The 23,319-nt window shown below is 38.6% G+C and overlaps 1 protein-coding gene and 33 non-coding genes across 34 annotated transcripts; all 34 read left to right on the forward strand.

Annotated features, from left to right (window-relative positions):
- Positions 1-34: 34 nt before the first annotated feature.
- On the forward strand, positions 35-107 carry Trnar-acg (transfer RNA arginine (anticodon ACG)). Its single transcript has one exon. It is a non-coding gene; the product is annotated as a tRNA-Arg (tRNA).
- Positions 108-228: 121 nt separating this feature from the next.
- Positions 229-301, forward strand: Trnar-acg (transfer RNA arginine (anticodon ACG)). The gene has a single exon. It is a non-coding gene; the product is annotated as a tRNA-Arg (tRNA).
- Positions 302-416: 115 nt separating this feature from the next.
- On the forward strand, positions 417-489 carry Trnar-ucg (transfer RNA arginine (anticodon UCG)). The gene has a single exon. It is a non-coding gene; the product is annotated as a tRNA-Arg (tRNA).
- Positions 490-729: 240 nt separating this feature from the next.
- Trnar-ucg (transfer RNA arginine (anticodon UCG)) lies at positions 730-802 on the forward strand. Its single transcript has one exon. It is a non-coding gene; the product is annotated as a tRNA-Arg (tRNA).
- A 314-nt stretch (positions 803-1,116) lies between these two features.
- Positions 1,117-1,189, forward strand: Trnar-ucg (transfer RNA arginine (anticodon UCG)). The gene has a single exon. It is a non-coding gene; the product is annotated as a tRNA-Arg (tRNA).
- Positions 1,190-1,310: 121 nt separating this feature from the next.
- Trnar-acg (transfer RNA arginine (anticodon ACG)) lies at positions 1,311-1,383 on the forward strand. The gene has a single exon. It is a non-coding gene; the product is annotated as a tRNA-Arg (tRNA).
- A 306-nt stretch (positions 1,384-1,689) lies between these two features.
- Trnar-ucg (transfer RNA arginine (anticodon UCG)) lies at positions 1,690-1,762 on the forward strand. The gene has a single exon. It is a non-coding gene; the product is annotated as a tRNA-Arg (tRNA).
- A 121-nt stretch (positions 1,763-1,883) lies between these two features.
- Positions 1,884-1,956, forward strand: Trnar-acg (transfer RNA arginine (anticodon ACG)). Its single transcript has one exon. It is a non-coding gene; the product is annotated as a tRNA-Arg (tRNA).
- Positions 1,957-2,068: 112 nt separating this feature from the next.
- On the forward strand, positions 2,069-2,141 carry Trnar-acg (transfer RNA arginine (anticodon ACG)). Its single transcript has one exon. It is a non-coding gene; the product is annotated as a tRNA-Arg (tRNA).
- Positions 2,142-2,262: 121 nt separating this feature from the next.
- Positions 2,263-2,335, forward strand: Trnar-acg (transfer RNA arginine (anticodon ACG)). The gene has a single exon. It is a non-coding gene; the product is annotated as a tRNA-Arg (tRNA).
- Positions 2,336-2,820: 485 nt separating this feature from the next.
- On the forward strand, positions 2,821-2,893 carry Trnar-ucg (transfer RNA arginine (anticodon UCG)). Its single transcript has one exon. It is a non-coding gene; the product is annotated as a tRNA-Arg (tRNA).
- A 110-nt stretch (positions 2,894-3,003) lies between these two features.
- On the forward strand, positions 3,004-3,076 carry Trnar-ucg (transfer RNA arginine (anticodon UCG)). Its single transcript has one exon. It is a non-coding gene; the product is annotated as a tRNA-Arg (tRNA).
- Positions 3,077-3,388: 312 nt separating this feature from the next.
- On the forward strand, positions 3,389-3,461 carry Trnar-ucg (transfer RNA arginine (anticodon UCG)). The gene has a single exon. It is a non-coding gene; the product is annotated as a tRNA-Arg (tRNA).
- Positions 3,462-3,773: 312 nt separating this feature from the next.
- On the forward strand, positions 3,774-3,846 carry Trnar-acg (transfer RNA arginine (anticodon ACG)). The gene has a single exon. It is a non-coding gene; the product is annotated as a tRNA-Arg (tRNA).
- A 112-nt stretch (positions 3,847-3,958) lies between these two features.
- On the forward strand, positions 3,959-4,031 carry Trnar-ucg (transfer RNA arginine (anticodon UCG)). Its single transcript has one exon. It is a non-coding gene; the product is annotated as a tRNA-Arg (tRNA).
- Positions 4,032-4,152: 121 nt separating this feature from the next.
- On the forward strand, positions 4,153-4,225 carry Trnar-acg (transfer RNA arginine (anticodon ACG)). The gene has a single exon. It is a non-coding gene; the product is annotated as a tRNA-Arg (tRNA).
- Positions 4,226-4,337: 112 nt separating this feature from the next.
- Trnar-acg (transfer RNA arginine (anticodon ACG)) lies at positions 4,338-4,410 on the forward strand. Its single transcript has one exon. It is a non-coding gene; the product is annotated as a tRNA-Arg (tRNA).
- A 121-nt stretch (positions 4,411-4,531) lies between these two features.
- Trnar-acg (transfer RNA arginine (anticodon ACG)) lies at positions 4,532-4,604 on the forward strand. Its single transcript has one exon. It is a non-coding gene; the product is annotated as a tRNA-Arg (tRNA).
- Positions 4,605-4,716: 112 nt separating this feature from the next.
- Positions 4,717-4,789, forward strand: Trnar-acg (transfer RNA arginine (anticodon ACG)). The gene has a single exon. It is a non-coding gene; the product is annotated as a tRNA-Arg (tRNA).
- A 315-nt stretch (positions 4,790-5,104) lies between these two features.
- Positions 5,105-5,177, forward strand: Trnar-acg (transfer RNA arginine (anticodon ACG)). The gene has a single exon. It is a non-coding gene; the product is annotated as a tRNA-Arg (tRNA).
- A 121-nt stretch (positions 5,178-5,298) lies between these two features.
- On the forward strand, positions 5,299-5,371 carry Trnar-acg (transfer RNA arginine (anticodon ACG)). Its single transcript has one exon. It is a non-coding gene; the product is annotated as a tRNA-Arg (tRNA).
- Positions 5,372-5,486: 115 nt separating this feature from the next.
- On the forward strand, positions 5,487-5,559 carry Trnar-ucg (transfer RNA arginine (anticodon UCG)). The gene has a single exon. It is a non-coding gene; the product is annotated as a tRNA-Arg (tRNA).
- A 241-nt stretch (positions 5,560-5,800) lies between these two features.
- Trnar-ucg (transfer RNA arginine (anticodon UCG)) lies at positions 5,801-5,873 on the forward strand. Its single transcript has one exon. It is a non-coding gene; the product is annotated as a tRNA-Arg (tRNA).
- A 314-nt stretch (positions 5,874-6,187) lies between these two features.
- On the forward strand, positions 6,188-6,260 carry Trnar-ucg (transfer RNA arginine (anticodon UCG)). Its single transcript has one exon. It is a non-coding gene; the product is annotated as a tRNA-Arg (tRNA).
- Positions 6,261-6,381: 121 nt separating this feature from the next.
- On the forward strand, positions 6,382-6,454 carry Trnar-acg (transfer RNA arginine (anticodon ACG)). Its single transcript has one exon. It is a non-coding gene; the product is annotated as a tRNA-Arg (tRNA).
- A 315-nt stretch (positions 6,455-6,769) lies between these two features.
- On the forward strand, positions 6,770-6,842 carry Trnar-ucg (transfer RNA arginine (anticodon UCG)). The gene has a single exon. It is a non-coding gene; the product is annotated as a tRNA-Arg (tRNA).
- Positions 6,843-6,963: 121 nt separating this feature from the next.
- Trnar-acg (transfer RNA arginine (anticodon ACG)) lies at positions 6,964-7,036 on the forward strand. The gene has a single exon. It is a non-coding gene; the product is annotated as a tRNA-Arg (tRNA).
- Positions 7,037-7,148: 112 nt separating this feature from the next.
- Trnar-ucg (transfer RNA arginine (anticodon UCG)) lies at positions 7,149-7,221 on the forward strand. Its single transcript has one exon. It is a non-coding gene; the product is annotated as a tRNA-Arg (tRNA).
- A 121-nt stretch (positions 7,222-7,342) lies between these two features.
- On the forward strand, positions 7,343-7,415 carry Trnar-acg (transfer RNA arginine (anticodon ACG)). Its single transcript has one exon. It is a non-coding gene; the product is annotated as a tRNA-Arg (tRNA).
- Positions 7,416-7,527: 112 nt separating this feature from the next.
- Trnar-acg (transfer RNA arginine (anticodon ACG)) lies at positions 7,528-7,600 on the forward strand. Its single transcript has one exon. It is a non-coding gene; the product is annotated as a tRNA-Arg (tRNA).
- Positions 7,601-7,721: 121 nt separating this feature from the next.
- Trnar-acg (transfer RNA arginine (anticodon ACG)) lies at positions 7,722-7,794 on the forward strand. The gene has a single exon. It is a non-coding gene; the product is annotated as a tRNA-Arg (tRNA).
- Positions 7,795-7,904: 110 nt separating this feature from the next.
- On the forward strand, positions 7,905-7,977 carry Trnar-acg (transfer RNA arginine (anticodon ACG)). Its single transcript has one exon. It is a non-coding gene; the product is annotated as a tRNA-Arg (tRNA).
- A 119-nt stretch (positions 7,978-8,096) lies between these two features.
- On the forward strand, positions 8,097-8,169 carry Trnar-ucg (transfer RNA arginine (anticodon UCG)). The gene has a single exon. It is a non-coding gene; the product is annotated as a tRNA-Arg (tRNA).
- A 1,433-nt stretch (positions 8,170-9,602) lies between these two features.
- Positions 9,603-23,048, forward strand: LOC139964519 (uncharacterized). Its single transcript, XM_071966138.1, has 4 exons — positions 9,603-11,200; positions 14,125-14,260; positions 15,636-15,739; positions 17,279-23,048. Exons 1-4 carry the CDS (start codon positions 10,283-10,285, stop codon positions 17,696-17,698), a joined length of 1,578 nt encoding a protein of 525 aa, XP_071822239.1. The 5' UTR covers positions 9,603-10,282; the 3' UTR covers positions 17,699-23,048.
- The last annotated feature ends 271 nt before the right edge of the window (positions 23,049-23,319 follow it).

Consider the following 23,319-nt stretch of genomic DNA (forward strand, 5'->3'; position numbering starts at 1 on the left):
AAATGTGCATACCCCAAAATTAATCTCATATATCGGCCCTGTGGCCCAATGGATAAGGCATCTGACTACGAATCAGGGGATTCCAGGTTCGAGTCCTGGCAGGGTCGAATTACGAACTTTTTCACATAGTATATGTTTTTAAGATTTTTATCAGATGTTATGATTTCCGTCTCATTTTAGATATCAGCAAAGCCAAATGTGCATACCGCAAAAGTATTCTCATATATCGGCCCTGTGGCCCAATGGATAAGGCATCTGACTACGAATCAGGGGATTCCAGGTTCGAGTCCTGGCAGGGTCGAATTACGAACTTTTTTACATAGTATATGTTTTTAAGATCTGATCTTGTGATTTGCGTCTCATTTTAGATATCAGCAAAGCCAAATGTACATACCGCCAAATTAGTCTCATATATCGGCCCTGTGGCCCAATGGATAAGGCATCTGACTTCGAATCAGGGGATTCCAGGTTGGAGTCCTGGCAGGGTCGAATTACAAAAAAAAATTGTATTTATTAATTTTTTTTTTTCTTTAGGGAGTCTTCCACTTTGTTAAGCTTTTAAGCTTTATGGAAGACTTCCCTCCGCTTTGTACTTCTGTGGAAAAACAAATAAATAAATAAAATTCACATAGTATATGTTTTTAAGATTTTATCAGATGTTGTGATTTCCGTCTCAACTTAGAAACTAGCAAAGCCAAATGTGCATATTGCAAATTAATCTCATATATCGGCCCTGTGGCCCAATGGATAAGGCATCTGACTTCGAATCAGGGGATTCCAGGTTCGAGTCCTGGCAGGGTCGAATTACGAACTTTTTCACATAGCATATGTTTTTCTTATTTTTATCAGATGTTATCATTTCCGTCTCATTTTAGATACTAGCAAAGCCAAATGTGCATATTGCAAATTAGTCTCATATATCGGCCCTGTGGCCCAATGTATAAGGCATCTGACTTCGAATCAGGGGATTCAAGGTTCGAGTCCTGGCAGGGTCGAATTACGAAAAAATTCACATACCATATGCTTTTAAGAGTTTTATCAGATGTTGTGATTTGCGTCTCATTTTAGATACTAGCAAAGCCAAATGTGCATACCGCAAAATCAGTCTCATATATCGACCCTGTGGCCCAATGGATAAGGCATCTGACTTCGAATCAGGGGATTCCAGGTTCGAGTCCTGGCAGGGTCGAATTACAAACTTTTTCACATAGTATATGTTTTTAAGATTTTTATCAGATGTTATGATTTCCGTCTCATTTTAGATTATAGCAAAGCCAAATGTGCATACCGCAAAATCAGTCTCATAGATCGGCCCTGTGGCCCAATGGATAAGGCATCTGACTACGAATCAGGGGATTCCAGGTTCGAGTCCTGGCAGGGTCGAATTACAAACTTTTTCACATAGTATATGTTTTAAAGATTTTTATCAGATGTTATGATTTCCGTCTCATTTTAGATTATAGTAAAGCCAAATGTGCATACCGCCAAATTAGTCTCATAGATCGGTCATGTGGCCCAATGGATAAGGTATCTGACTACGAATCAGGGGATTCCAGGTTCGAGTCCTGGCAGGGTCGAATTTTCACATACCATATGCTTTTAAGAGTTTTATCAGATGTTGTGATTTGCGTCTCATTTTAGATACTAGCAAAGCCAAATGTGCATACCGCAAAATTATTCTCATATATCGGCCCTGTGGCCCAATGGATAAGGCATCTGACTTCGAATCAGGGGATTCCAGGTTCGAGTCCTGGCAGGGTCGAATTACAAACTTTTTCACATAGTATATGTTTTTAAGATTTTTATCAGATGTTATGATTTCCGTCTCATTTTAGATTATAGCAAAGCCAAATGTGCATACCGCAAAATCAGTCTCATAGATCGGCCCTGTGGCCCAATGGATAAGGCATCTGACTACGAATCAGGGGATTCCAGGTTCGAGTCCTGGCAGGGTCGAATTTTCACATAGCATATGTTTTTAAGATTTTTATCAAATGTTATGATTTCCGTCTCATTTTAGATATCAGCAAAGCCAAATGTACATACCGCCAGATTACTCTCATATATCGGCCCTGTGGCCCAATGGATAAGGCATCTGACTACGAATCAGGGGATTCCAGGTTCGACTCCTGGCAGGGTCGAATTACGAACTTTTTCACATAGTATATGTTTTTAAGATTTTTATCATATGTTATGATTTCCGTCTCATTTTAGATTATAGCAAAGCCAAATGTGCATACCGCCAAATTAGTCTCATATATCGGCCCTGTGGCCCAATGGATAAGGCATCTGACTACGAATCAGGGGATTCCAGGTTCGAGTCCTGGCAGGGTCGAATTACATTTTTTTTCACATAGTATATGTTTTTAAGATTTTATCAGATTTTATGATTTCCGTCTCAATTTTGATACTAGCAAAGCCAAAAGTGCATATTGCAAATTAGTCTCATATATCGGCCCTGTGGCCCAATGGATAAGGCATCTGACTTCGAATCAGGGGATTCCAGAATCGAATCCTAACAAGGTCGAATTTTTACATAGCATATCTTTTTAAGATTTTATCAGATGTTGTGATTTCCGTCTCATTTTAGAAACTAGCAAGGCCGAGTGTGCATATTGTAAATTAATCTCATATATCGGCCCTGTGGCCCAATGGATAAGGCATCTGACTTCGAATCAGGGGATTCCAGAATCGAATCCTGACAAGGTCGAATTTTTACATAGCATATCTTTTTAAGATTTTATCAGATGTTGTGATTTCCGTCTCATTTTAGAAACTAGCAAAGCCAAATGTGCATATTGTAAATTAATCTCATATATCGGCCCTGTGGCCCAATGGATAAGGCATCTGACTTCGAATCAGGGGATTCCAGGTTCGAGTCCTGGCAGGGTCGACTTTTTACATGGCATATCTTTTAATATTTTATCAGATATTGTGATTTGCGTCTCATTTTAGATATCAGCAAAGCCAAATGTACATACCGCCAAATGTGCCTCATATATCGGCCCTGTGGCCCAATGGATAAGGCATCTGACTTCGAATCAGGGGATTCCAGGTTCGAGTCCTGGCAGGGTCGAATTACGAACTTTTTCACATAGCATATGTTTTGTTTTTTTGTCAGATGTTATCATTTCCGTCTCATTTTAGATACTAGCAAAGCCAAATGTGCATATTGCAAATTAGTCTCATATATCGGCCCTGTGGCCCAATGTATAAGGCATCTGACTTCGAATCAGTGGATTCAAGGTTCGAGTCCTGGCAGGGTCGAATTACGAAAAAATTCACATACCATATGCTTTTAAGAGTTTTATCAGATGTTGTGATTTGCGTCTCATTTTAGAAACTAGCAAAGCCAAATGTGCATACCGCAAAATTATTCTCATATATCGGCCCTGTGGCCCAATGGATAAGGCATCTGACTTCGAATCAGGGGATTCCAGGTTCGAGTCCTGGCAGGGTCGAATTACGAACTTTTTCACATAGCATATGTTTTTTTTTTTTGTCAGATGTTATCATTTCCGTCTCATTTTAGATACTAGCAAAGCCAAATGTGCATATTGCAAATTAGTCTCATATATCGGCCCTGTGGCCCAATGTATAAGGCATCTGACTTCGAATCAGTGGATTCAAGGTTCGAGTCCTGGCAGGGTCGAAGAACAAACTTTTTCACATAGTATATGTTTTTAAGATTTTTATCAGATGTTATGATTTCCGTCTCATTTTAGATTATAGCAAAGCCAAATGTGCATACCGCAAAATCAGTCTCATAGATCGGCCCTGTGGCCCAATGGATAAGGCATCTGACTACGAATCAGGGGATTCCAGGTTCGAGTCCTGGCAGGGTCGAATTTTCACATACCATATGCTTTTAAGAGTTTTATCAGATGTTGTGATTTGCGTCTCATTTTAGATACTAGCAAAGCCAAATGTGCATACCGCAAAATTATTCTCATATATCGGCCCTGTGGCCCAATGGATAAGGCATCTGACTTCGAATCAGGGGATTCCAGGTTCGAGTCCTGGCAGGGTCGAATTACGAACTTTTTCACATAGTATATGTTTTTAAGATTTTTATCAGATGTTATGATTTCCGTCTCATTTTAGATTATAGCAAAGCCAAATGTGCATACCGCAAAATCAGTCTCATAGATCGGCCCTGTGGCCCAATGGATAAGGCATCTGACTACGAATCAGGGGATTCCAGGTTCGAGTCCTGGCAGGGTCGAATTTTCACATAGCATATGTTTTTAAGATTTTTATCAAATGTTATGATTTCCGTCTCATTTTAGATATCAGCAAAGCCAAATGTACATACCGCCAGATTACTCTCATATATCGGCCCTGTGGCCCAATGGATAAGGCATCTGACTACGAATCAGGGGATTCCAGGTTCGACTCCTGGCAGGGTCGAATTACGAACTTTTTCACATAGTATATGTTTTTAAGATTTTTATCATATGTTATGATTTCCGTCTCATTTTGGATACTAGCAAAGCCAAATGTGCATAGCGCCAAATTAGTCTCATATATCGGCCCTGTGGCCCAATGGATAAGGCATCTGACTACGAATCAGGGGATTCCAGGTTGGAGTCCTGGCAGGGTCGAATTTTCATATCTCATATGCTTTTAAGATTTTTATCAAATGTTATGATTTCCGTCTCATTTTAGATATCAGCAAAGCCAAATGTACATACCGCCAGATTACTCTCATATATCGGCCCTGTGGCCCAATGGATAAGGCATCTGACTACGAATCAGGGGATTCCAGGTTCGAGTCCTGGCAGGGTCGAATTACAAACTTTTTCACATAGTATATGTTTTAAAGATTTTTATCAGATGTTATGATTTCCGTCTCATTTTAGATAATAGCAATGCCAAATATGCATACCGCCAAATTATTCTCATATATCGGCCCTGTGGCCCAATGGATAAGGCATCTGACTTCGAAACAGGGGATTTCAGGTTCGAGTCCTGGCAGGGTCGAATTACAAACTTTTTCACATAGTATATGTTTTTAAGATTTTTATCATATGTTATGATTTCCGTCTGATTTTAGATTATAGCAAAGCCAAATGTGCATACCCCAAAATTAATCTCATATATCGGCCCTGTGGCCCAATGGATAAGGCATCTGACTACGAATCAGGGGATTCCAGGTTCGAGTCCTGGCAGGGTCGAATTACGAACTTTTTCACATAGTATATGTTTTTAAGATTTTTATCAGATGTTATGATTTCCGTCTCATTTTAGATATCAGCAAAGCCAAATGTGCATACCGCAAAAGTATTCTCATATATCGGCCCTGTGGCCCAATGGATAAGGCATCTGACTACGAATCAGGGGATTCCAGGTTCGAGTCCTGGCAGGGTCGAATTACGAACTTTTTTACATAGTATATGTTTTTAAGATCTGATCTTGTGATTTGCGTCTCATTTTAGATATCAGCAAAGCCAAATGTACATACCGCCAAATTAGTCTCATATATCGGCCCTGTGGCCCAATGGATAAGGCATCTGACTTCGAATCAGGGGATTCCAGGTTGGAGTCCTGGCAGGGTCGAATTACAAAAAAAAATTGTATTTATTAATTTTTTTTTTTTCTTTAGGGAGTCTTCCACTTTGTTAAGCTTTTAAGCTTTATGGAAGACTTCCCTCCGCTTTGTACTTCTGTGGAAAAACAAATAAATAAATAAAATTCACATAGTATATGTTTTTAAGATTTTATCAGATGTTGTGATTTCCGTCTCAACTTAGAAACTAGCAAAGCCAAATGTGCATATTGCAAATTAATCTCATATATCGGCCCTGTGGCCCAATGGATAAGGCATCTGACTTCGAATCAGGGGATTCCAGGTTCGAGTCCTGGCAGGGTCGAATTACGAACTTTTTCACATAGCATATGTTTTTCTTATTTTTATCAGATGTTATCATTTCCGTCTCATTTTAGATACTAGCAAAGCCAAATGTGCATATTGCAAATTAGTCTCATATATCGGCCCTGTGGCCCAATGTATAAGGCATCTGACTTCGAATCAGGGGATTCAAGGTTCGAGTCCTGGCAGGGTCGAATTACGAAAAAATTCACATACCATATGCTTTTAAGAGTTTTATCAGATGTTGTGATTTGCGTCTCATTTTAGATACTAGCAAAGCCAAATGTGCATACCGCAAAATCAGTCTCATATATCGACCCTGTGGCCCAATGGATAAGGCATCTGACTTCGAATCAGGGGATTCCAGGTTCGAGTCCTGGCAGGGTCGAATTACAAACTTTTTCACATAGTATATGTTTTTAAGATTTTTATCAGATGTTATGATTTCCGTCTCATTTTAGATTATAGCAAAGCCAAATGTGCATACCGCAAAATCAGTCTCATAGATCGGCCCTGTGGCCCAATGGATAAGGCATCTGACTACGAATCAGGGGATTCCAGGTTCGAGTCCTGGCAGGGTCGAATTACAAACTTTTTCACATAGTATATGTTTTAAAGATTTTTATCAGATGTTATGATTTCCGTCTCATTTTAGATAATAGCAATGCCAAATATGCATACCGCCAAATTATTCTCATATATCGGCCCTGTGGCCCAATGGATAAGGCATCTGACTTCGAAACAGGGGATTTCAGGTTCGAGTCCTGGCAGGGTCGAATTACAAACTTTTTCACATAGTATATGTTTTTAAGATTTTTATCATATGTTATGATTTCCGTCTGATTTTAGATTATAGCAAAGCCAAATGTACATACCGCCAGATTACTCTCATATATCGGCCCTGTGGCCCAATGGATAAGGCATCTGACTTCGAATCAGGGGATTCCAGGTTCGAGTCCTGGCAGGGTCGAATTACGAACTTTTTCACATAGTATATGTTTTTAAGATTTTTATCAGATGTTATGATTTCCGTCTCATTTTAGATTATAGCAAAGCCAAATGTGCATACCGCAAAATCAGTCTCATAGATCGGCCCTGTGGCCCAATGGATAAGGCATCTGACTACGAATCAGGGGATTCCAGGTTCGAGTCCTGGCAGGGTCGAATTTTCACATAGCATATGTTTTTAAGATTTTTATCATATGTTATGATTTCCGTCTGATTTTAGATTATAGCAAAGCCAAATGTACATACCGCCAGATTACTCTCATATATCGGCCCTGTGGCCCAATGGATAAGGCATCTGACTTCGAATCAGGGGATTCCAGGTTCGAGTCCTGGCAGGGTCGAATTACGAACTTTTTCACATAGTATATGTTTTTAAGATTTTTATCAGATGTTATGATTTCCGTCTCATTTTAGATATCAGCAAAGCCAAATGTGCATACCGCAAAATCAGTCTCATAGATCGGCCCTGTGGCCCAATGGATAAGGCATCTGACTACGAATCAGGGGATTCCAGGTTCGAGTCCTGGCAGGGTCGAATTTTCACATACCATATGCTTTTAAGAGTTTTATCAGATGTTGTGATTTGCGTCTCATTTTAGATACTAGCAAAGCCAAATGTGCATACCGCCAAATTAGTCTCATATATCGGCCCTGTGGCCCAATGGATAAGGCATCTGACTACGAATCAGGGGATTCCAGGTTCGAGTCCTGGCAGGGTCGAATTACGAACTTTTTCACATAGCATATGTTTTTAAGATTTTTATCAGATGTTATGATTTCCGTCTCATTTTAGATTATAGCAAAGCCAAATGTGCATACCGCAAAATTAGTCTCATATATCGGCCCTGTGGCCCAATGGATAAGGCATCTGACTACGAATCAGGGGATTCCAGGTTCGAGTCCTGGCAGGGTCGAATTTTCACATAGCATATGTTTTTTTGATTTTTATCAAATGTTATGACTTCCGTCTCATTTTAGATATCAGCAAAGCCAAATGTACATACCGCCAACTATCTCATACATCGGCCCTGTTGCCCAATGGATAAGGCATCTGACTACGAATCAGGGGATTCCAGGTTCGAGTCCTGGCAGGGTCGAATTACGAACTTTTTACATTGTATATGTTTTTAAGATTTTATCAGATGTTGTGTTTTGCGTCTCATTTTAGATACTAGCAAAGCCAAATGTACATGCCGAAAAATTATCCTCATATATTGGCCCTGTGGCCCAATGGATAAGGCATCTGACTTCGAATCAGGGGATTCCAGGTTCGAGTCCTGGCAGGGTCGAATTACGAACTTTTTCACATAGCATGTGAAAATCTTTTTATCTTTTTCCTTTTTATGCTTTGTTAAGCCATATGAGGGACTTTTAGAGGACTTCCTATCAAATTGTATATATTCCTGTGATAAAACAAATAAATCAATCAATCAATATGCACATTTGGCTTTGCTAGTATCTAACATGAGACGGAAATCACAACATCTGCATGGCATCTGACTTCGAATCAGGGGATTCCAGGTTCAAGTCATGGCAGGGTCGAATTACGAACCATTTTTAAGCTTACCTTCTTTCTGTTTGTATCAACTATTTTCATTTTCATTTCCATCTCGGTTTAGGTTTTAGGATACCAAAATGTTCATCTAGGGAATGTAATGAAATATTTCGGCCATGTGGCCCAATGTGGCGAAATGGGATAAGGCATCTGACTTATCCAATAAAATATTACAAAATATAACAAAAAAAATGTCAAGAAGTTTCGTCACAGGTCACCTGATCAATAACCAGACATGGGCTTCTTCTTCGGTTTGGCACAACAATCAGCTTGATAAGGGGAAGGTCACATACCTGAATACCCCACTGATACAACACTATAACTACATTATCTAGATGTAAAGAGGTAGGTTCTCTCTGGTCCTTCGCTCCAACCAATGTTCCCCTCTTGCCCTCGTAAGAAATTTATTGAACTCCCCCCCCCCCCCCCCGTCCTGCAGATACAGGATATGCATTTTGACAGGTTTTATCATTGGGTCCAGTCCAGTGATGTCCAGTCCAGTCCAGTATATGTCCAGTGATGGTATATTTTTAAAACTAATACAGCAAATGTTTGTCCAGTGAGACATCACACAGATATCCTGAAAATTTGTTACATGTGTTTACGTTTTCCCCTTAAATAAAAAAACGACAATTTATTTTTCATAATAACTTGTTTTCCTGTTCTTGTTCTTTGTAGCTTATTGTCGTTACCGACGTCTTGCGAATTTTTTAATTAAATGCTAAACCAATTTCTTGAAATCGTTAATTCACGATCCTGAAATGAGTGCGTCAGTACTTTCCCCATGGAAACTACTTCAACACAAGGTTAAGTTTATACCGAGTATAGCCACAATGCCCAAGAAAAATTGGTTCTATATATCGATGCTTGTCACGTGACTTCCCTCTTCTCCCCCCAGTACTGAGATCCCAACATATCTCAAGAATGATAACTTAACTTGAAGCCAACACACAGAGTTGAAACTATAGTTTAATCAAGATAAAGATTTTTTTCTTTCTTTTTTTAAAACCATATCACACACATACCTTCATATCGATCAGATCGTTCAAGACTCGCGTTCGTGTTCCTTGTAGACGATATGAATATTCATGTATTGATTATCGATCTGGCCTCGCAGAAGATCCATGTATACGGGAGTTACGTACAGTTCATACCGAGATTGGATTGACTATACTCTTGTATGTTGGTCTTATAACAACTGCATGTTAATATATACAGTGTATGTGTGTGTGCTCTATAAAATAAGGATGTATGGTTTTTTAATGTGTTCTGTCGCTAAAAGCGATTAATTGGAGGAGAATCTTGTCAAAAGATCATTGACATTTTCAGAACCTTTTAATTTCATTTTGCTGTTTGTTTGGATGGTTGTTTTCCTCCCGCTTTTCTTTACAAAATAAAAGACTCTGGAGATTTCTTACAACGTTGAACAACATATGGACCGATTCTAAAACATGTGTCACTGGGGCGATAATAGATAGATATAAATGTGACATAATATTGGCTTACTGGTACCAGTTGAGTACCCAATACATACTGACTGTGTTATGCCATCTATACCAAAGGGTGATACCGAGTCGGAACTTGGTATGAATATTTTCTAACTCCAACTCGCATTAAGTAATGACTGTACGTTTTTTATATCTTGTTGCAAAAGCTCACAACTAACCATTGCTACGGGTCTTAAAACTTCAATATAAAGCTGCGGGAATCTACCAACGTGAACTTATTTCTACACAAGTTAATAGAAATATATATAGGCCCTATATATAATTTGTATTTGTGCTTTCTGTGGCGATGATATTCTTTAACACTATATGAGTATACCGGTACCATGCCACAGCGCATAAATGTTGCGGCCACCTTCTTTCTGTCAAGCGACTCGTAGCAAGATGGGGAGTGGGTCCTCTACCAAGCTACACGAGATTGAGCAGGAAGAGAGAGAACGGAAGAAAAAGAAAGATGGCTCCGCAGATCCAAGCCAAGCGACAGGAGAAGATGGAGATGAAAATGAGTCCACGAATGCTGATGGAACCAAGAAAAAGAAAGAAGGCGAGTCTTTACTTGGCATCCTTAAGGGGCACAAGAAAGGAATCAATTGCATGGGAATGAGTGAAGATGGGGATCGTATTATAACCGGTGGCGAGGACAAAGTCGCCCGTATCTGGAACACAAAGGAGTTAACGTGTGAAAAAGTACTCAAGGGCCACACGCAGTACTTGAACTGCGTTCAGATATTCGAAGGGCATGCCTACACCGGGAGCGCAGACAAGACCGTACGAAAGTGGACGATTAAAACCGGTAGTTGCGATTTAATAATCGAAGGCCACGGCGCAGCTATTAATAGGCTGATTTGTACGGGCGATTTCTTATTCAGCAGCTCGTACGACCGTACCGCGATGTGTTGGGATCCGGACGATGGGGAGTTACTACACATTTTCCGCGGCCACAAGCGCGGTGTGACACCGCTGATGTACATACCGGCAGAGGACGCCTTAAAGGACGATGTCGTCGATATTGATTGCAATAAAGACTTACTTATCACTGGATCCGCTGACGGATATGCGAAATCATGGGATATGGACTCGGGTGATTGTATGGTTACCTTCAAGGGACACAAGGGCGGTATCTTATGCCTGTCTGCCGATAGTACCGGGACGGTGTTGTATACCGGCAGTGCTGATTGCACGATACGGAATTGGAACATGTCAACAGGGGAGGTTTTCAAGGTGTTTGAGGGTCACCAGAGCCCCATCATATGTATACAGGTGAGTATCAATGCGTGATAGTGATTGCGTGCGCATGGCTGCGACAAAAACATGGACTCTAGTAGTTTAATTTTCCTTAGTCAGTTCATATCAGCTGTATGCGTTATTAAAGGGGAAGGTTAGCATTCTTAAACCAAGGCATGGCCTTCTCACCGTACGACTGCACAACAGTTAATCCTTTGTCATTGGTAAGTTAATTGTGAAATGCAACACACCAAATTGTGCATAATTCAACCAGTCGCTCCCGAGACATATATACTCCGGTGCGCCACTTCATACGTGAACACTGCGGGACGTGCCCAAGGGTGCAGCCACAAATCGGCGCACTTAACTTTATTTGTAAGTTACCTCTCAGGTCCCAATTTATACACACCTGGGTGAAGTTAAGGCAATGGAGATTTAGTATCTTGCCCAAAGACACAAACAACGTACTAATCTAGCCAGGACCTGAATCTCTGAATCCTGAAATCTCTGAATCGCAGTTCCCGCGGCCGTTTCCATTTGACCACATTTGACCATATTTGACCATTTGAACATTTGACCGAGTTTTACTCAAGATACGATACCATCGAGCGAAATCACCTCCCCTCACCCCCCCCCCCCCCCAACACCCCTGTGCCGTTCCCCCTGCTAATTTCCCAAGTGAATTTCCAAGTGAATTTCCAAAGTGAATCCCCAAGTGAATTTAAGTATAGGCCAAAAAAATGAATGATTCAGTTAAGTTCAAAGAGGGTCCGTCATCCACAGACACTACTTTTTCATTTATGTTATAATCGAATGTTAAACATTTGATATATAAATTTATATATATTTATTTGAATTTTGAAACTTGAATTTTTCAAGCATGTGAAGTGTCGTGACATTGGATTTACTACCAAGTATCGAATAATGCAGACAAATTGTAAAAAAAAACACGTTAATCTACCTTGATAGTCGTGTTCTTCAGTACAATTACGTGATTTGGGGTTCTTTGTTTGCACCCTCGCTTCGGTACTTTTGCATATGGTGCAAAACCAACTGACTCTTGTGCTGAAATGTCTTTAGTACTAAAAATGAGCTAAAAACGCTATTTTGTTCAGAACAACCTCCATAGTGGGAACAATTTAGCACACTTCAAGCCCGTTTATGCCTCTATTTTGGGGGAGGGGGGGGGGCTGGTCTTACCGTTTCATTGATTTTTAAAGCGAGACAATCAACATGAATAGGAAAGTATAGATATGGTTTTAGACTATACCAAAGAATGTCACGAAAATTTTGAAGAAAAAAACCAAAATATTATAGATATTTAGCCTAAGGAATTTTCCCAAATTTGGCGTTAAATATTGTATATTTTTGGCGGTAGGTAATTATTAACCATATTTAATTGGATATAATTTTAGGCAACATATTTCGTTCTGTCATACAGTCTATGACGTAAACGGTGTCCAATCACATTCGAATATATAGATCTTTCGCAATACTTTTTATCATCTGGCAACATTCAAAATGGCGTACTTGCATAGTTACCGCTACTATGAATAATACTGTATAATTTTATTAAGCTATACATTATATCTTGAATTGAATAGAGGGTGTTATGACAGAGTAAGCCATGCCAAACAGTCAATGTAGAGGGGACAGGTGTCGTTCGGGCCCCGTTTGATGCTATATTTCATGTTCAGATCTCCAAATTTCACCTTTACTGACTATTTCAAGAGGAAGTGTAACCTATTGTCATTTAATCATGTGCCAAATGAACTTTATGTAAGTGGTAATCGATATCATCTAAAAGCTATCTATTAACCTGGCTGACACTGATCCTACCTGTAATTAAACCATTACTCTTGGCGTTCCATAGGATGGAAATGGCGTACGTAAGCGCTATTTACAGTGTGTTCAGTTTGGTAAGATCGATTCTGTCTTCTTGCAATATGTTCCTGTAACTCAATCAGCTGACAAACATAAATATCGACCGTCTGCGACACCTCTCCCAAGCATTATCACTTTCTTGAAATTTAAGAGCTAAACCCGAAAGGACAAAAGACTTAACACTGTAGGATGAAAGACTGTCCCTCCCCACTTTCATTGTAGAATTTGACTATAGCTATATGCCAGTCATCTATATCAAAGAAAGTCTCGCGAGCTATTAAGTCGATAAATTGGTTGCGTTGGGGACGACACAGTGTGTAACTAAGGTAAACTCCTTTGTTGAGTTGATATATAGATACATTGCATATGCTACCGTCAATCCAATTTGGTCATTTACTGTAAGTGTATAGTACAAAATAACCTTGCATACACACAATATGAACATTTTCGCCCAGAATGTTCCAAATACCTCATGATTAGTTTACTGCTGTTGACAATAAAAAAATAAAAAACACTTGAATATGCAAAGACAGTTAGACGTTGTGCAGAAGTTTTCATTCAAAAGAATTTGAGCGAACCCATACGAACATTTATTTGTATGATGGCAGACTTTACGAGTACAATGGGTATATGAACCGTTCGATCTCTGAGGGGTGGGGATAGGTCCTTCGGGGCAGATTGCCAGTATTGCAAAAACAAAAATGTAACAAATGTTTTCCTGAGGGAAGGGGGCGGGGTATTGTTATGCGTTGTCCGTATTGTTGTCGTTTATTTGTATAAGAGCCGCAAAGATACTGGGGGAAATATGACGGAGAAGGGTGGAAGGGGAAGGCCGAGAGAGCCTGGGGTGCGTTTCTCAGCTAGAGGGAGAGGGAGAAGAATATCTTAGAAAGTCAAAACCAGAGGAGGAAGGGTAGACTTTGGTGATCAGATAGAGAGGATGGGTTAAGTCTAAGACGACATGCAGGGTCACAGAATTTTTGGCTGAGGTCAATGGCGGCAGACTTTATGGACACGACTTGTTTTTACTATGTAAAGAATTCTATATAGTTCTTTATGAATCTATTCATATGCAGGTAATCAACAAACTGATGTACAGCGGTAGTTCCGATACGAGCGCAAGATGTTGGGTGACTGAATTCGGTGACTGCACGAGAGTTTACTTAGGTCACAAACACACCGTCAGTGCACTGAAATTTCACGATGGACTTCGTAAGTAGATTTTTACGAGTCAGACGAATTACCGTGTTCAAAGGATTGATATATAGTATTTGATGTTCGACATATTTTCATTATACATTTTCATTGCAACTATCTGTAGTTCAAAGTTTGGTAAAACCCAGCGGTTGAAGAAAGGACTACCATACGTATAATTCGAGCCTTTTGAAAACCTATCATAGTATGATTGTTTATGGTTGCTTGTGATTGGTTATGGTTTGTTATGAATAGTTATGATTGGTTATGGTTGGTTATGTTTGGTCGTGCCTGGTTATGCTTACATTGCAAGCCCTCTTCTATTGACATAATTACGACACAAAATTTGAACCCATTTCTACCTCCTGAATTAGCCCCAAACGGTGAGCCGAGTGTGTACATTCTCATCTAGATATATAGAATGAGGAAAAGTTACCATGGCACCTTGGCTACTTGCGATTACTTCCATGGTCTATATATCATAAGGTACACGTTCATGGGCAAAGTGCGGCCTGCGCGCCCTCATACGGGCCTCCGCCGTGGACATTTTCTAAGGCTCGCGAGAACTGTTTTCAAAACATTGTGAATGCAGCCTACTAAACCTTACACTGGGACAATGTCTTTATCCAACCCTAAATCAACTGAAAACAATGAATTTCAGTGATATGATCGAAATGAAAAACATAAAATATTTACATTTGTGGGAGTTTTCGTAAAATAGGGCCTTCCTATATAGGATAACCAACGTAACAGATGGAAATTACGCAAGAATGTTTCCATGTGTGACATGGAAGTAAAGAACATGGTTAAGTTCGAGGTTTGGGGATATAATGACACTGTCGCCCGCAAGATTAATGTTCGCGTCCACTCCACCCCTGGGCTAATGGGGGGGGGGGGCTGTAGGCCTACTCCTTTCAACGCCTTACATTACAACTATACGGATGCACGTTGTTTCGATACAGCCTACTTTGCCAAGGACCTGATATATTACATAAATAACTCTTTCATTTTTCACTTATTCTTTCTTTACTTATTTTTCAAAATGTCTGTCCTTGGATAAAGAAAAAATTAGTTTTTGTTTGACACTTTCAATATGGTGCAGGATTCTTAATATGGTTCATACCTTCTTCACATTTGAAACAAATATAAGCAAGGGGAATTTGATAACGTAAAGGTGTATATGCTCGCTATACTTCGTAGTGTGAGCGCTCGAACACTCAGGATCAGAACTGTTATCGTGAGATCCCTTTCAGGAAGAACCCTGACCCCGTGTGAACGTCACTAATAGGTTCGTTTTGAAATCGATTAAATCCACAAGTTAGAGCAATAAGTGTAAGCCGTTATATTAATAACCTAACAATATTTATTTGTATATCCTTCTATTTTTATATAGTTTACACTGCCTGTGGGGACAACAACGCCCGGGTGTTTGATGCAAAGTCTGGCGCTCTCAAAAGAACTTTCAAAGGTCATGACCTTATGGTGACATCCATTTTGGTGAGTGAATTTGTAAAACATACTTATATCTGTTACTATCTATTCTTTTCTTAGAATTATTAAGCGATGGTTTATTTTTGTTGTGAACTACACAGGGGGAGGCGGTTTGGAGATTGGAGAATTGGGATGGAGATTTGAGAATGGTTCGCAGTTACTTTTGACAAACAATCATAGCAAAATGGGGATGAAATTTTGTCGTGCAGCTGTTTTTCCTGTTATATATTGGGATAATTTTGGGCAGAAGAAACTTTCAGTAGATACTACCCTTAAAAATAAGAAAATTCAATGGAACTCTTTCATATTACGTGGCATTTGTAGTTTTCTGACTGCAAATCCCTGATTCTGTAGCAACTTACCATCAACTCCCTTTCGCTGAATCCAATCCCGCCATGGAATTTGATTTCATCCTGGAAGTGTTGAAGCCCCCTATAGAATTGTATGCGGTTGCGTCCCTAGCTGTAGGTGTGTGGCGTAATACCATTGACAAATGATTAAAACTAACTAAAGCTGCAAGTTTAAAAAAAAACTGAAGAAAATTGGATGGCCGTTTAACTTCAAAACTTTGATATGTAAGCTAAGCCAAATAGATGTTTATCCAGATGAGCTTGTTAGCGGTTGCACGTCAAATATGAGACTTATTGTTTATGCATCATAATATGCAGTTTCATTTAGTTTCATATTTTGGCTTCATTTTGTTTTCGTTCTCATTTTCATTTTCCCCTTCGTTTCTTTTCTTTTTTGTCCAACATGCAATATTGATCCGTTTTGCATTACGAATTTAATGAAATTGAGTAAACTGCGGTTGCTCGGTAACCTTAATATATTTCAGTTATAAAAAAGAAAAGAAAACGAAATATGAAATAAACCGATGAAGGTGTGGATCAGCAGCCCGACCCCTTCCCTGGCGCCCACCTCAATTCCCTGGCGCCCAGAACTGTTTTCTTTGCTGTGCGCATTCTACTATCTCTGAAAAGGTATGAACCAGCCCCCCCCCCCCACCTTTCCTGGCGCCCAACACCCTTTTTTTCCCCTTTGCTTTACGCATTCCACTTTCTTTGACAAGGTATGGACCAGCTTCACCCCTTCCCTGGCGCGCCACGCCCCACCCTACCCCCTTCCCTGTTGACCCATTTCCTCTTTACTTTTTACCATTGTCTCTGACAGTTTTGTGAATATATATATATATATATATATATATATATATATATATATATATATATATATATATATATATATGAAAATCTTAATGAGTTGGAAAATCAAGAACAATGAAAAAACTTTATTTATATATATATATATATATATATATATATTTTTATATATATATATATATATATATATATATATAGTTTCTTCATCTATCTTTCTTTCTTTGTTTTATTTGGTAGTTCCACGATAAGAAGTTATTCAGTAGTTTTACCATTGTCTCTGACAGTTTTGTGAAAAAAATATATATATATATATATATATATATATATATATATATATATATATATATAGTTTCTTCATCTATCTATCTTTCTTTGTTTTATTCGGTAGTTCCACGATAAGAAGCTGTTCAGTAGTTCTTACGATGGTACAGTCATGGTCTGGGATTGCTCAGATATCAAGGAAGACATCACGACGTTCGGAGATGAAGATGAAGAAAAGGAGAGAAAGAAACAGAAGAAGAAAGAAGAAAAGGAGAAAAAACGTAAACAGAAAGAACAAGAGAAAGAGGCCAAGAGGAAGAAGAGAGAGGATGAGAAAAATGTGAAAAATAAGAAAACGTCGGAAGAAAAGGACAGAGAAAGTCTTCCGGAGAAGAACGAATTCGAAGCGAGCGAGAAACTGGCCGATGGTGTTGATAATAAGAGTGATATGGAAAGCGACGAGGAAGACATTGGACGGAAAACTGATCCTGACGATGAATTATCGAGAGAAATTGAAGCTATTAACCGAAATATGGATGATATATGAAACAGATAACTTAAAGCGAGATGGGAAAGTTGTTGAGTTATAAAACGATTGTTTTTCCCTTTTTCGTCATAGTTCACATCATCAAAGAAATGTGTACTATATTAAAAAAGTGTTCGTTTAGCAAACCTTTCATAGCTTTCAAGACAATATTTGTTAACAATAGTTTTTGAGCAAATAAATTTGTCTTAGTGTGATAAAGGGGAAAAAATGAGATGACTGTATCTTTGTTTGATATAATAAAACAGCTGTATGTTTTGGAAACATTATTGCAACGGGAACGTTAAGATGCCTTAAAAATGTGGAACAGTTATTAATATCATAATTTATGTCCGTAAATTTCTGCAAAATGGTGAATTGCTCGTGACACAATTTTGTTTTCAGCAAAAGTCTAGAAAACCAAAAATTGTCGAATCGATAACTTGTTGAATTTAGACGACTTAAATTAAATGACGAATTGAAGTCACTTGTGGGGCACTTAGCTTTTCAACAGTTTTCCACAAAATGTACCTTGAATCGCTGATTTAGAAATTTACATTATCATATTTTGTAGAAAATTTATCAATGTATGACCTTTCTTAGTCCATCAAAATTAACATTTTGTTGCAACATGTTCAATTATAAACATCAATAGTGATTATTTCAACACTTTTTGCCAAAGAAAAATCTTCAGAAAATAGTTAAAATATTTAATTTGTCATTAGTTTTTGTTGCGAAAAGGATAATGATTATTTTGTCACTTTGCAAATGAAATGACGGGTTGATCAGTTCTAATAATAATAATCAGCAGTTATTTTTACAACGCTTAAGCTACCACAAACGTGGGAGAAACCCGCAAGGGCTAATGGATTATCATTTACAGGTCGGGTGGCTTCCAATTCAACATTTTAACTCAAATTTAGAATATTTTCAATTTAAAACGTAATTTCAAATGGGAAAACCTTAGATTGCTCTTGGATGGAAAAGCCACCTTACTAAAACCCGGCCGGATATCGAGCCCGGAACCTATCGATTGCTAAGCCTCATGACTTCAAATGCCACCGCCTTGAGCCAATCGGCCACAGCACCGTTCACGTAATAAAATGTTAGGTATTGGTCAATTCGTAATAGATCGTTAACATATTAGATGAATAATTAGTAATTTTGTTGAAAATTGTCAATATTTTTACTTAGAGATCTATAAAAGCGTTTGACGGTACACTTCAACGTTTCCATTAGCTACAGCTCAAACACAAACATGCTGCCCAAATTACGCCCGTGCATGGTGCGTAATTTGGGCAGCATGTCTGTTGGAAGTTAAATTTCCGAGTTAAATATCGACAACTAGATGTTTATGTCACCGCTTCTTGATAAATATTCAAGAGTGTGCAGTACATTGCTTAAATTTATACTTCATTGCTTAATTTCTTTTATAACAAGTTTCTTAAACAAACAGCACGTAAAGCATATTGTATATTAATTTTGTGCGTGCGCATACTGAAATTTTAAAAATCTCTTGTGGGTGTTAAAGCGACAAAGATTCCAATGTTTCTGGGTTGTTGTTTTTCTGTCTGACCAATCAAAAAGTTCTCAGTATGATTACGCAATACTTGATGACGTGGGAATTAAATCAATTATATTCCCACAAAACTCTTGATTGCAGATGACTGAGGTTTTCATACAAAGTATCGTATTTTTGCTTATTTATTTATATAGCTTATTATTTCTATCTTTTTAACGAATTTGAGTACCAATTTTGTTTTTGCCAGTTATAAACTTATGCAAGTGAAGTATATCTTTGTGTATAGTCAATGCGGTTATAGTCGGCAGTGTATATCATTACAGCAGGTGTACGTTTATGTAGCTCAAATGTTACATTCGAGATCAGATTGTCGTCGATACCGTAAGCCTATACGTATTTTCTTAAGCGTGATATGTTTAAAACGTGCCAAAAAATGGGACTGGGTTTCATCCATTTTTCTTTATTGCTTTTGAGGAGGGTGTGGTAGGGGGTTGTAGCCCTACGCCATTACTAGGTCTTTGGAGAGCCAAGTCGATGGCATATACCTTTTTTCCGAGTCGGAGTACTAATTTGAACAATAATATATGTGGGCCTATGGACGTATATAATCCTACTTTATACTTCGTCGGCAAGTTTTGTAGGTAGTGTAGCTTTAACGTTCCTCTCTGAAGAGTATATACCTCCAGCTCACACAGGGGGTATAGGGAGTGAGGGTTAAGGGTGTTAAAGGGGGGGGGGATTAAATAATTTGTATATCGACCAGTAATTGTAACTTCAATGTATTATGTATAAATGCCTTCTTCCCGTCAACTTGGTGTCGCTACTGAACATGTTTTTATCATGACGTCATAGATATATCAGAAGGGGGAAGAATTGTCGAAGGAAGAAATTATCGGGAAACCGGAATGACAGTTAATGAAGTTTACCTCAAGTGTACTTATATGACTGTAAAGTATGTTTAAGTGTTATATACGCTTGATCCGATTGTATAAAATGTTCAATTCAATGAAGATATTTATTTTAAAATAAAAGTTTTATTAAGTTTAAACCTAAATTCTACCAATTTTCATTATTATTTAAAAAATAAACAATTATGCTCTGATGTTGAAGGCGGATGATATAAATTACTGATTGAGTAAAAGTAAAAGAATCGGAGGTGATTTAAGGCAAACTAAAAGATTCCTTGGTGAAACATGATGCTTCCGCAACCAGCCTGCTGTTACACGCGTTTGGAAACACTATACTAAAGTGTCCTATCTTGTAGCAAAAAATCTTATACTGTAAACAGGAGTGCTTTGAAGCGGGTCACATAAAAGTGCATCAAAAACAAGAATTGTTCCCACGTGCCTGGGTGTGACATAACGGTATCACTATCTTCTGTCGTGAATTGGGGAAACAAACTTTTCTTTGAAAGAATATGTTCCTTAAATTACTTGAATAAATTTATAGCTGCAACAGATTTTGTAGTGTCATTTATTTGCATTCACTATTGTTATTATTATTAACATTATTATTATTATTAACATTATTAATATTATTATTATTATTATTAACATTATTAATATTATTATTATTATAGCAAAAGGGTTAATAATGATATTTCTATATCTTTAAAGCTCATACCAAAAAATCAAAAGCAGTTTTTAACACAAACTTCCGTTTGCGTTTGGACCTAATTATCTTAAATTGTTATTTTGTCTGGTGGAACTCAGACCCCACCCACCCCCTACATGGGACCCCACTTCAGTCAGGCACGTAGCCAGGAATTTGCCAAGGGAGGGGCGAAAATGTAGAAAAATTATCAGAGCCGTAGATACGGCATTGCATACTATCTAAGCCTAGCGCCACCATGATTGGCGCGAAGCGTACGAGAAAATTTTGGCTGAAAATGCCTCCCAGATCGTTGGAAACGGCACTTCTCAGGCCTTGTAAGTTGCATCTTAGCATTTTCTCGTTTGAAATTACTAGCGATATCATTAAAACATTTAAAAAAATTTTTAAATATGGTCAAGGGGGGCGGCTGCCCCCTTCGCCCCCCCCCCTGGCTACGCGCCTGACTTCAGTGACCACAGAGCCACACCTCTCCTTTATAAAGTCCTGGATCCACCCCTGGTCGTTGAGTGAATTCATTGTTTCATTTGTCGCATGCTGCCCTCACTTTGCCCACCTGTTAAAGGACTTGATAATTCAAGTAGTATATCGAAGGTACTAAGGTTGCAGTTGGTGGTGACATGTCTGATTATAGGGATGGCGCAAACTTACGACATACTTTAGAAAAATGATCGTCTTAATAGTAATTGTCTCACGATGCTCGTTCAAAAGGGGGGGGGAGGGGGATACAATACAATGAAGATGACAATAATAATATAAACAATAAAAACTTTTTTTTTGGTAGTTTCTTTGTTGTATTGCCTTACATGCAAAATGAAGGCTGTTCTTCATCAATTGTAATTGACATGAACAATGTTTACACACTAAGCTGTAAAGATGCATGATTTCATCATCAGGTCTCCCCAGTATAAGGTTTGTGTGTCGAGTCAGTACCCATTATGAATGGATACACACTTACTAACCACTATATGGCAGGGAAAAAAATAGAATATTAATAATTTTAAATTGATTTTTCAAGTCTTTTCCACTTAGGACATAAGGGTTCCTCAAAATCATGAATTGTTACAATGAATATAATAGAAATACACCTTGACCAGATATTTCTCTGTTTTTACAGCTTCTGTCAAACTTTTGATATTATCTTTACAAAATTAACGGACAGTAATATAATCAGTTCAAGAGTCATTCAGAGAAAATAGATTTCAGATCTTCAATTAATTGGTTAGGAGGAAAAATAATCTACAATGACAACCTAACAAACCCATGATGTTGATGAGACACCCTCAAGAGAGCCCATCAAACAATGCTGAGCTGGGTCACCCGCACACACCCCAGTGGCGGAGCGTCCATATAGTCAGCGAATGCCCCCCCCTGACGGACTCAAATGGACTGCTGGCGCCCTTTTCAGCTCTTTACCACTTTTTACTTATTCGCGATTATTGACTTTTTTATTGCGCTCTCATCTACTTATTGACATTTGTCACATTTTGTTGGTGTAATTTTCTGTCAAAATGCTCTAATGGCTATTTATTCTTCGTTTATCTGCAAATTAGCAAGGCCCGGAAAGGGTCATTTCCGGCGATCTAGGGAGTATCTTTACTCAAAAAAATCTGTACGCTCCGCGCCAACCTGTGGTGACGCTCCGCTTAGATAGTGTCGAAAGCGCCCCTACAGACCATTCTCGCCCCCTCTGACCAATACCCCTAGCTCCGCCACTGACACCCCCCCCCCAAGACACCCCCAAACCTTTGTAAACCTACCATGAGACTCAGACCAAACTACAGAGTGGAAGTCAGAACACCAAATATAGTCACATTTCATTTTACTACATACATCAAAAATGAGTATCTCTAAAAATATTATTATACTTTCTCACCCGTTTTACTGTGAGGAGTAAACTGACATTAAATACGGGTTTACAAAGCAGGATAAGTGAATGCCTGCAATCAACAAAGTGTCTTTGACCAGTAGACAGTAAATATGCTTGCTCAACTGCTCAAATTTTCATCATTCAATTGGAAATATCAAAAATGTTGATTACTGATTCGACTTTGTCGGTTGTTTCCTCTTCTATGTTAAATACATATCTAGAAACTTACATTCATGGGCTTATATTATTGCTGATTTTTTTTTTTTTGGGGGGGTGGGGGAACCTACAATAGGGATCTCCAACGTTCTGACTGAGGGCGCTGCTGTCATATGGGTCCTAATGTGTGTGATCTGTACTGTTTAACAGATCTCTGAATCAAAGTATTTAACACAATCGCGTGAGGGCGCAGCGGCACTCACGAGCATGTGAACACTACAGGTTAATTTGATTGCTGACGCTCAAGAGGCTTCAACTCAAAAAGTTCCGCTTGTGAAGTTTTCACCGAAAGAAAAGCCATGTTTTAGAAAACACTCAAAGTTTAAGGCTCACAAAGTTTGAGGTGCTGAAAACAGTTTTTGACATATGTTTCAAACGAGATATTCTTCAACAATTACAAATGAAAATTATGGCGATCCAACTCAA

This window comes from Apostichopus japonicus, chromosome 23 (genome assembly GCF_037975245.1).
Source record: "Apostichopus japonicus isolate 1M-3 chromosome 23, ASM3797524v1, whole genome shotgun sequence".
In the NCBI taxonomy this organism is placed as follows: Eukaryota; Metazoa; Echinodermata; class Holothuroidea; order Aspidochirotida; family Stichopodidae; genus Apostichopus; species Apostichopus japonicus.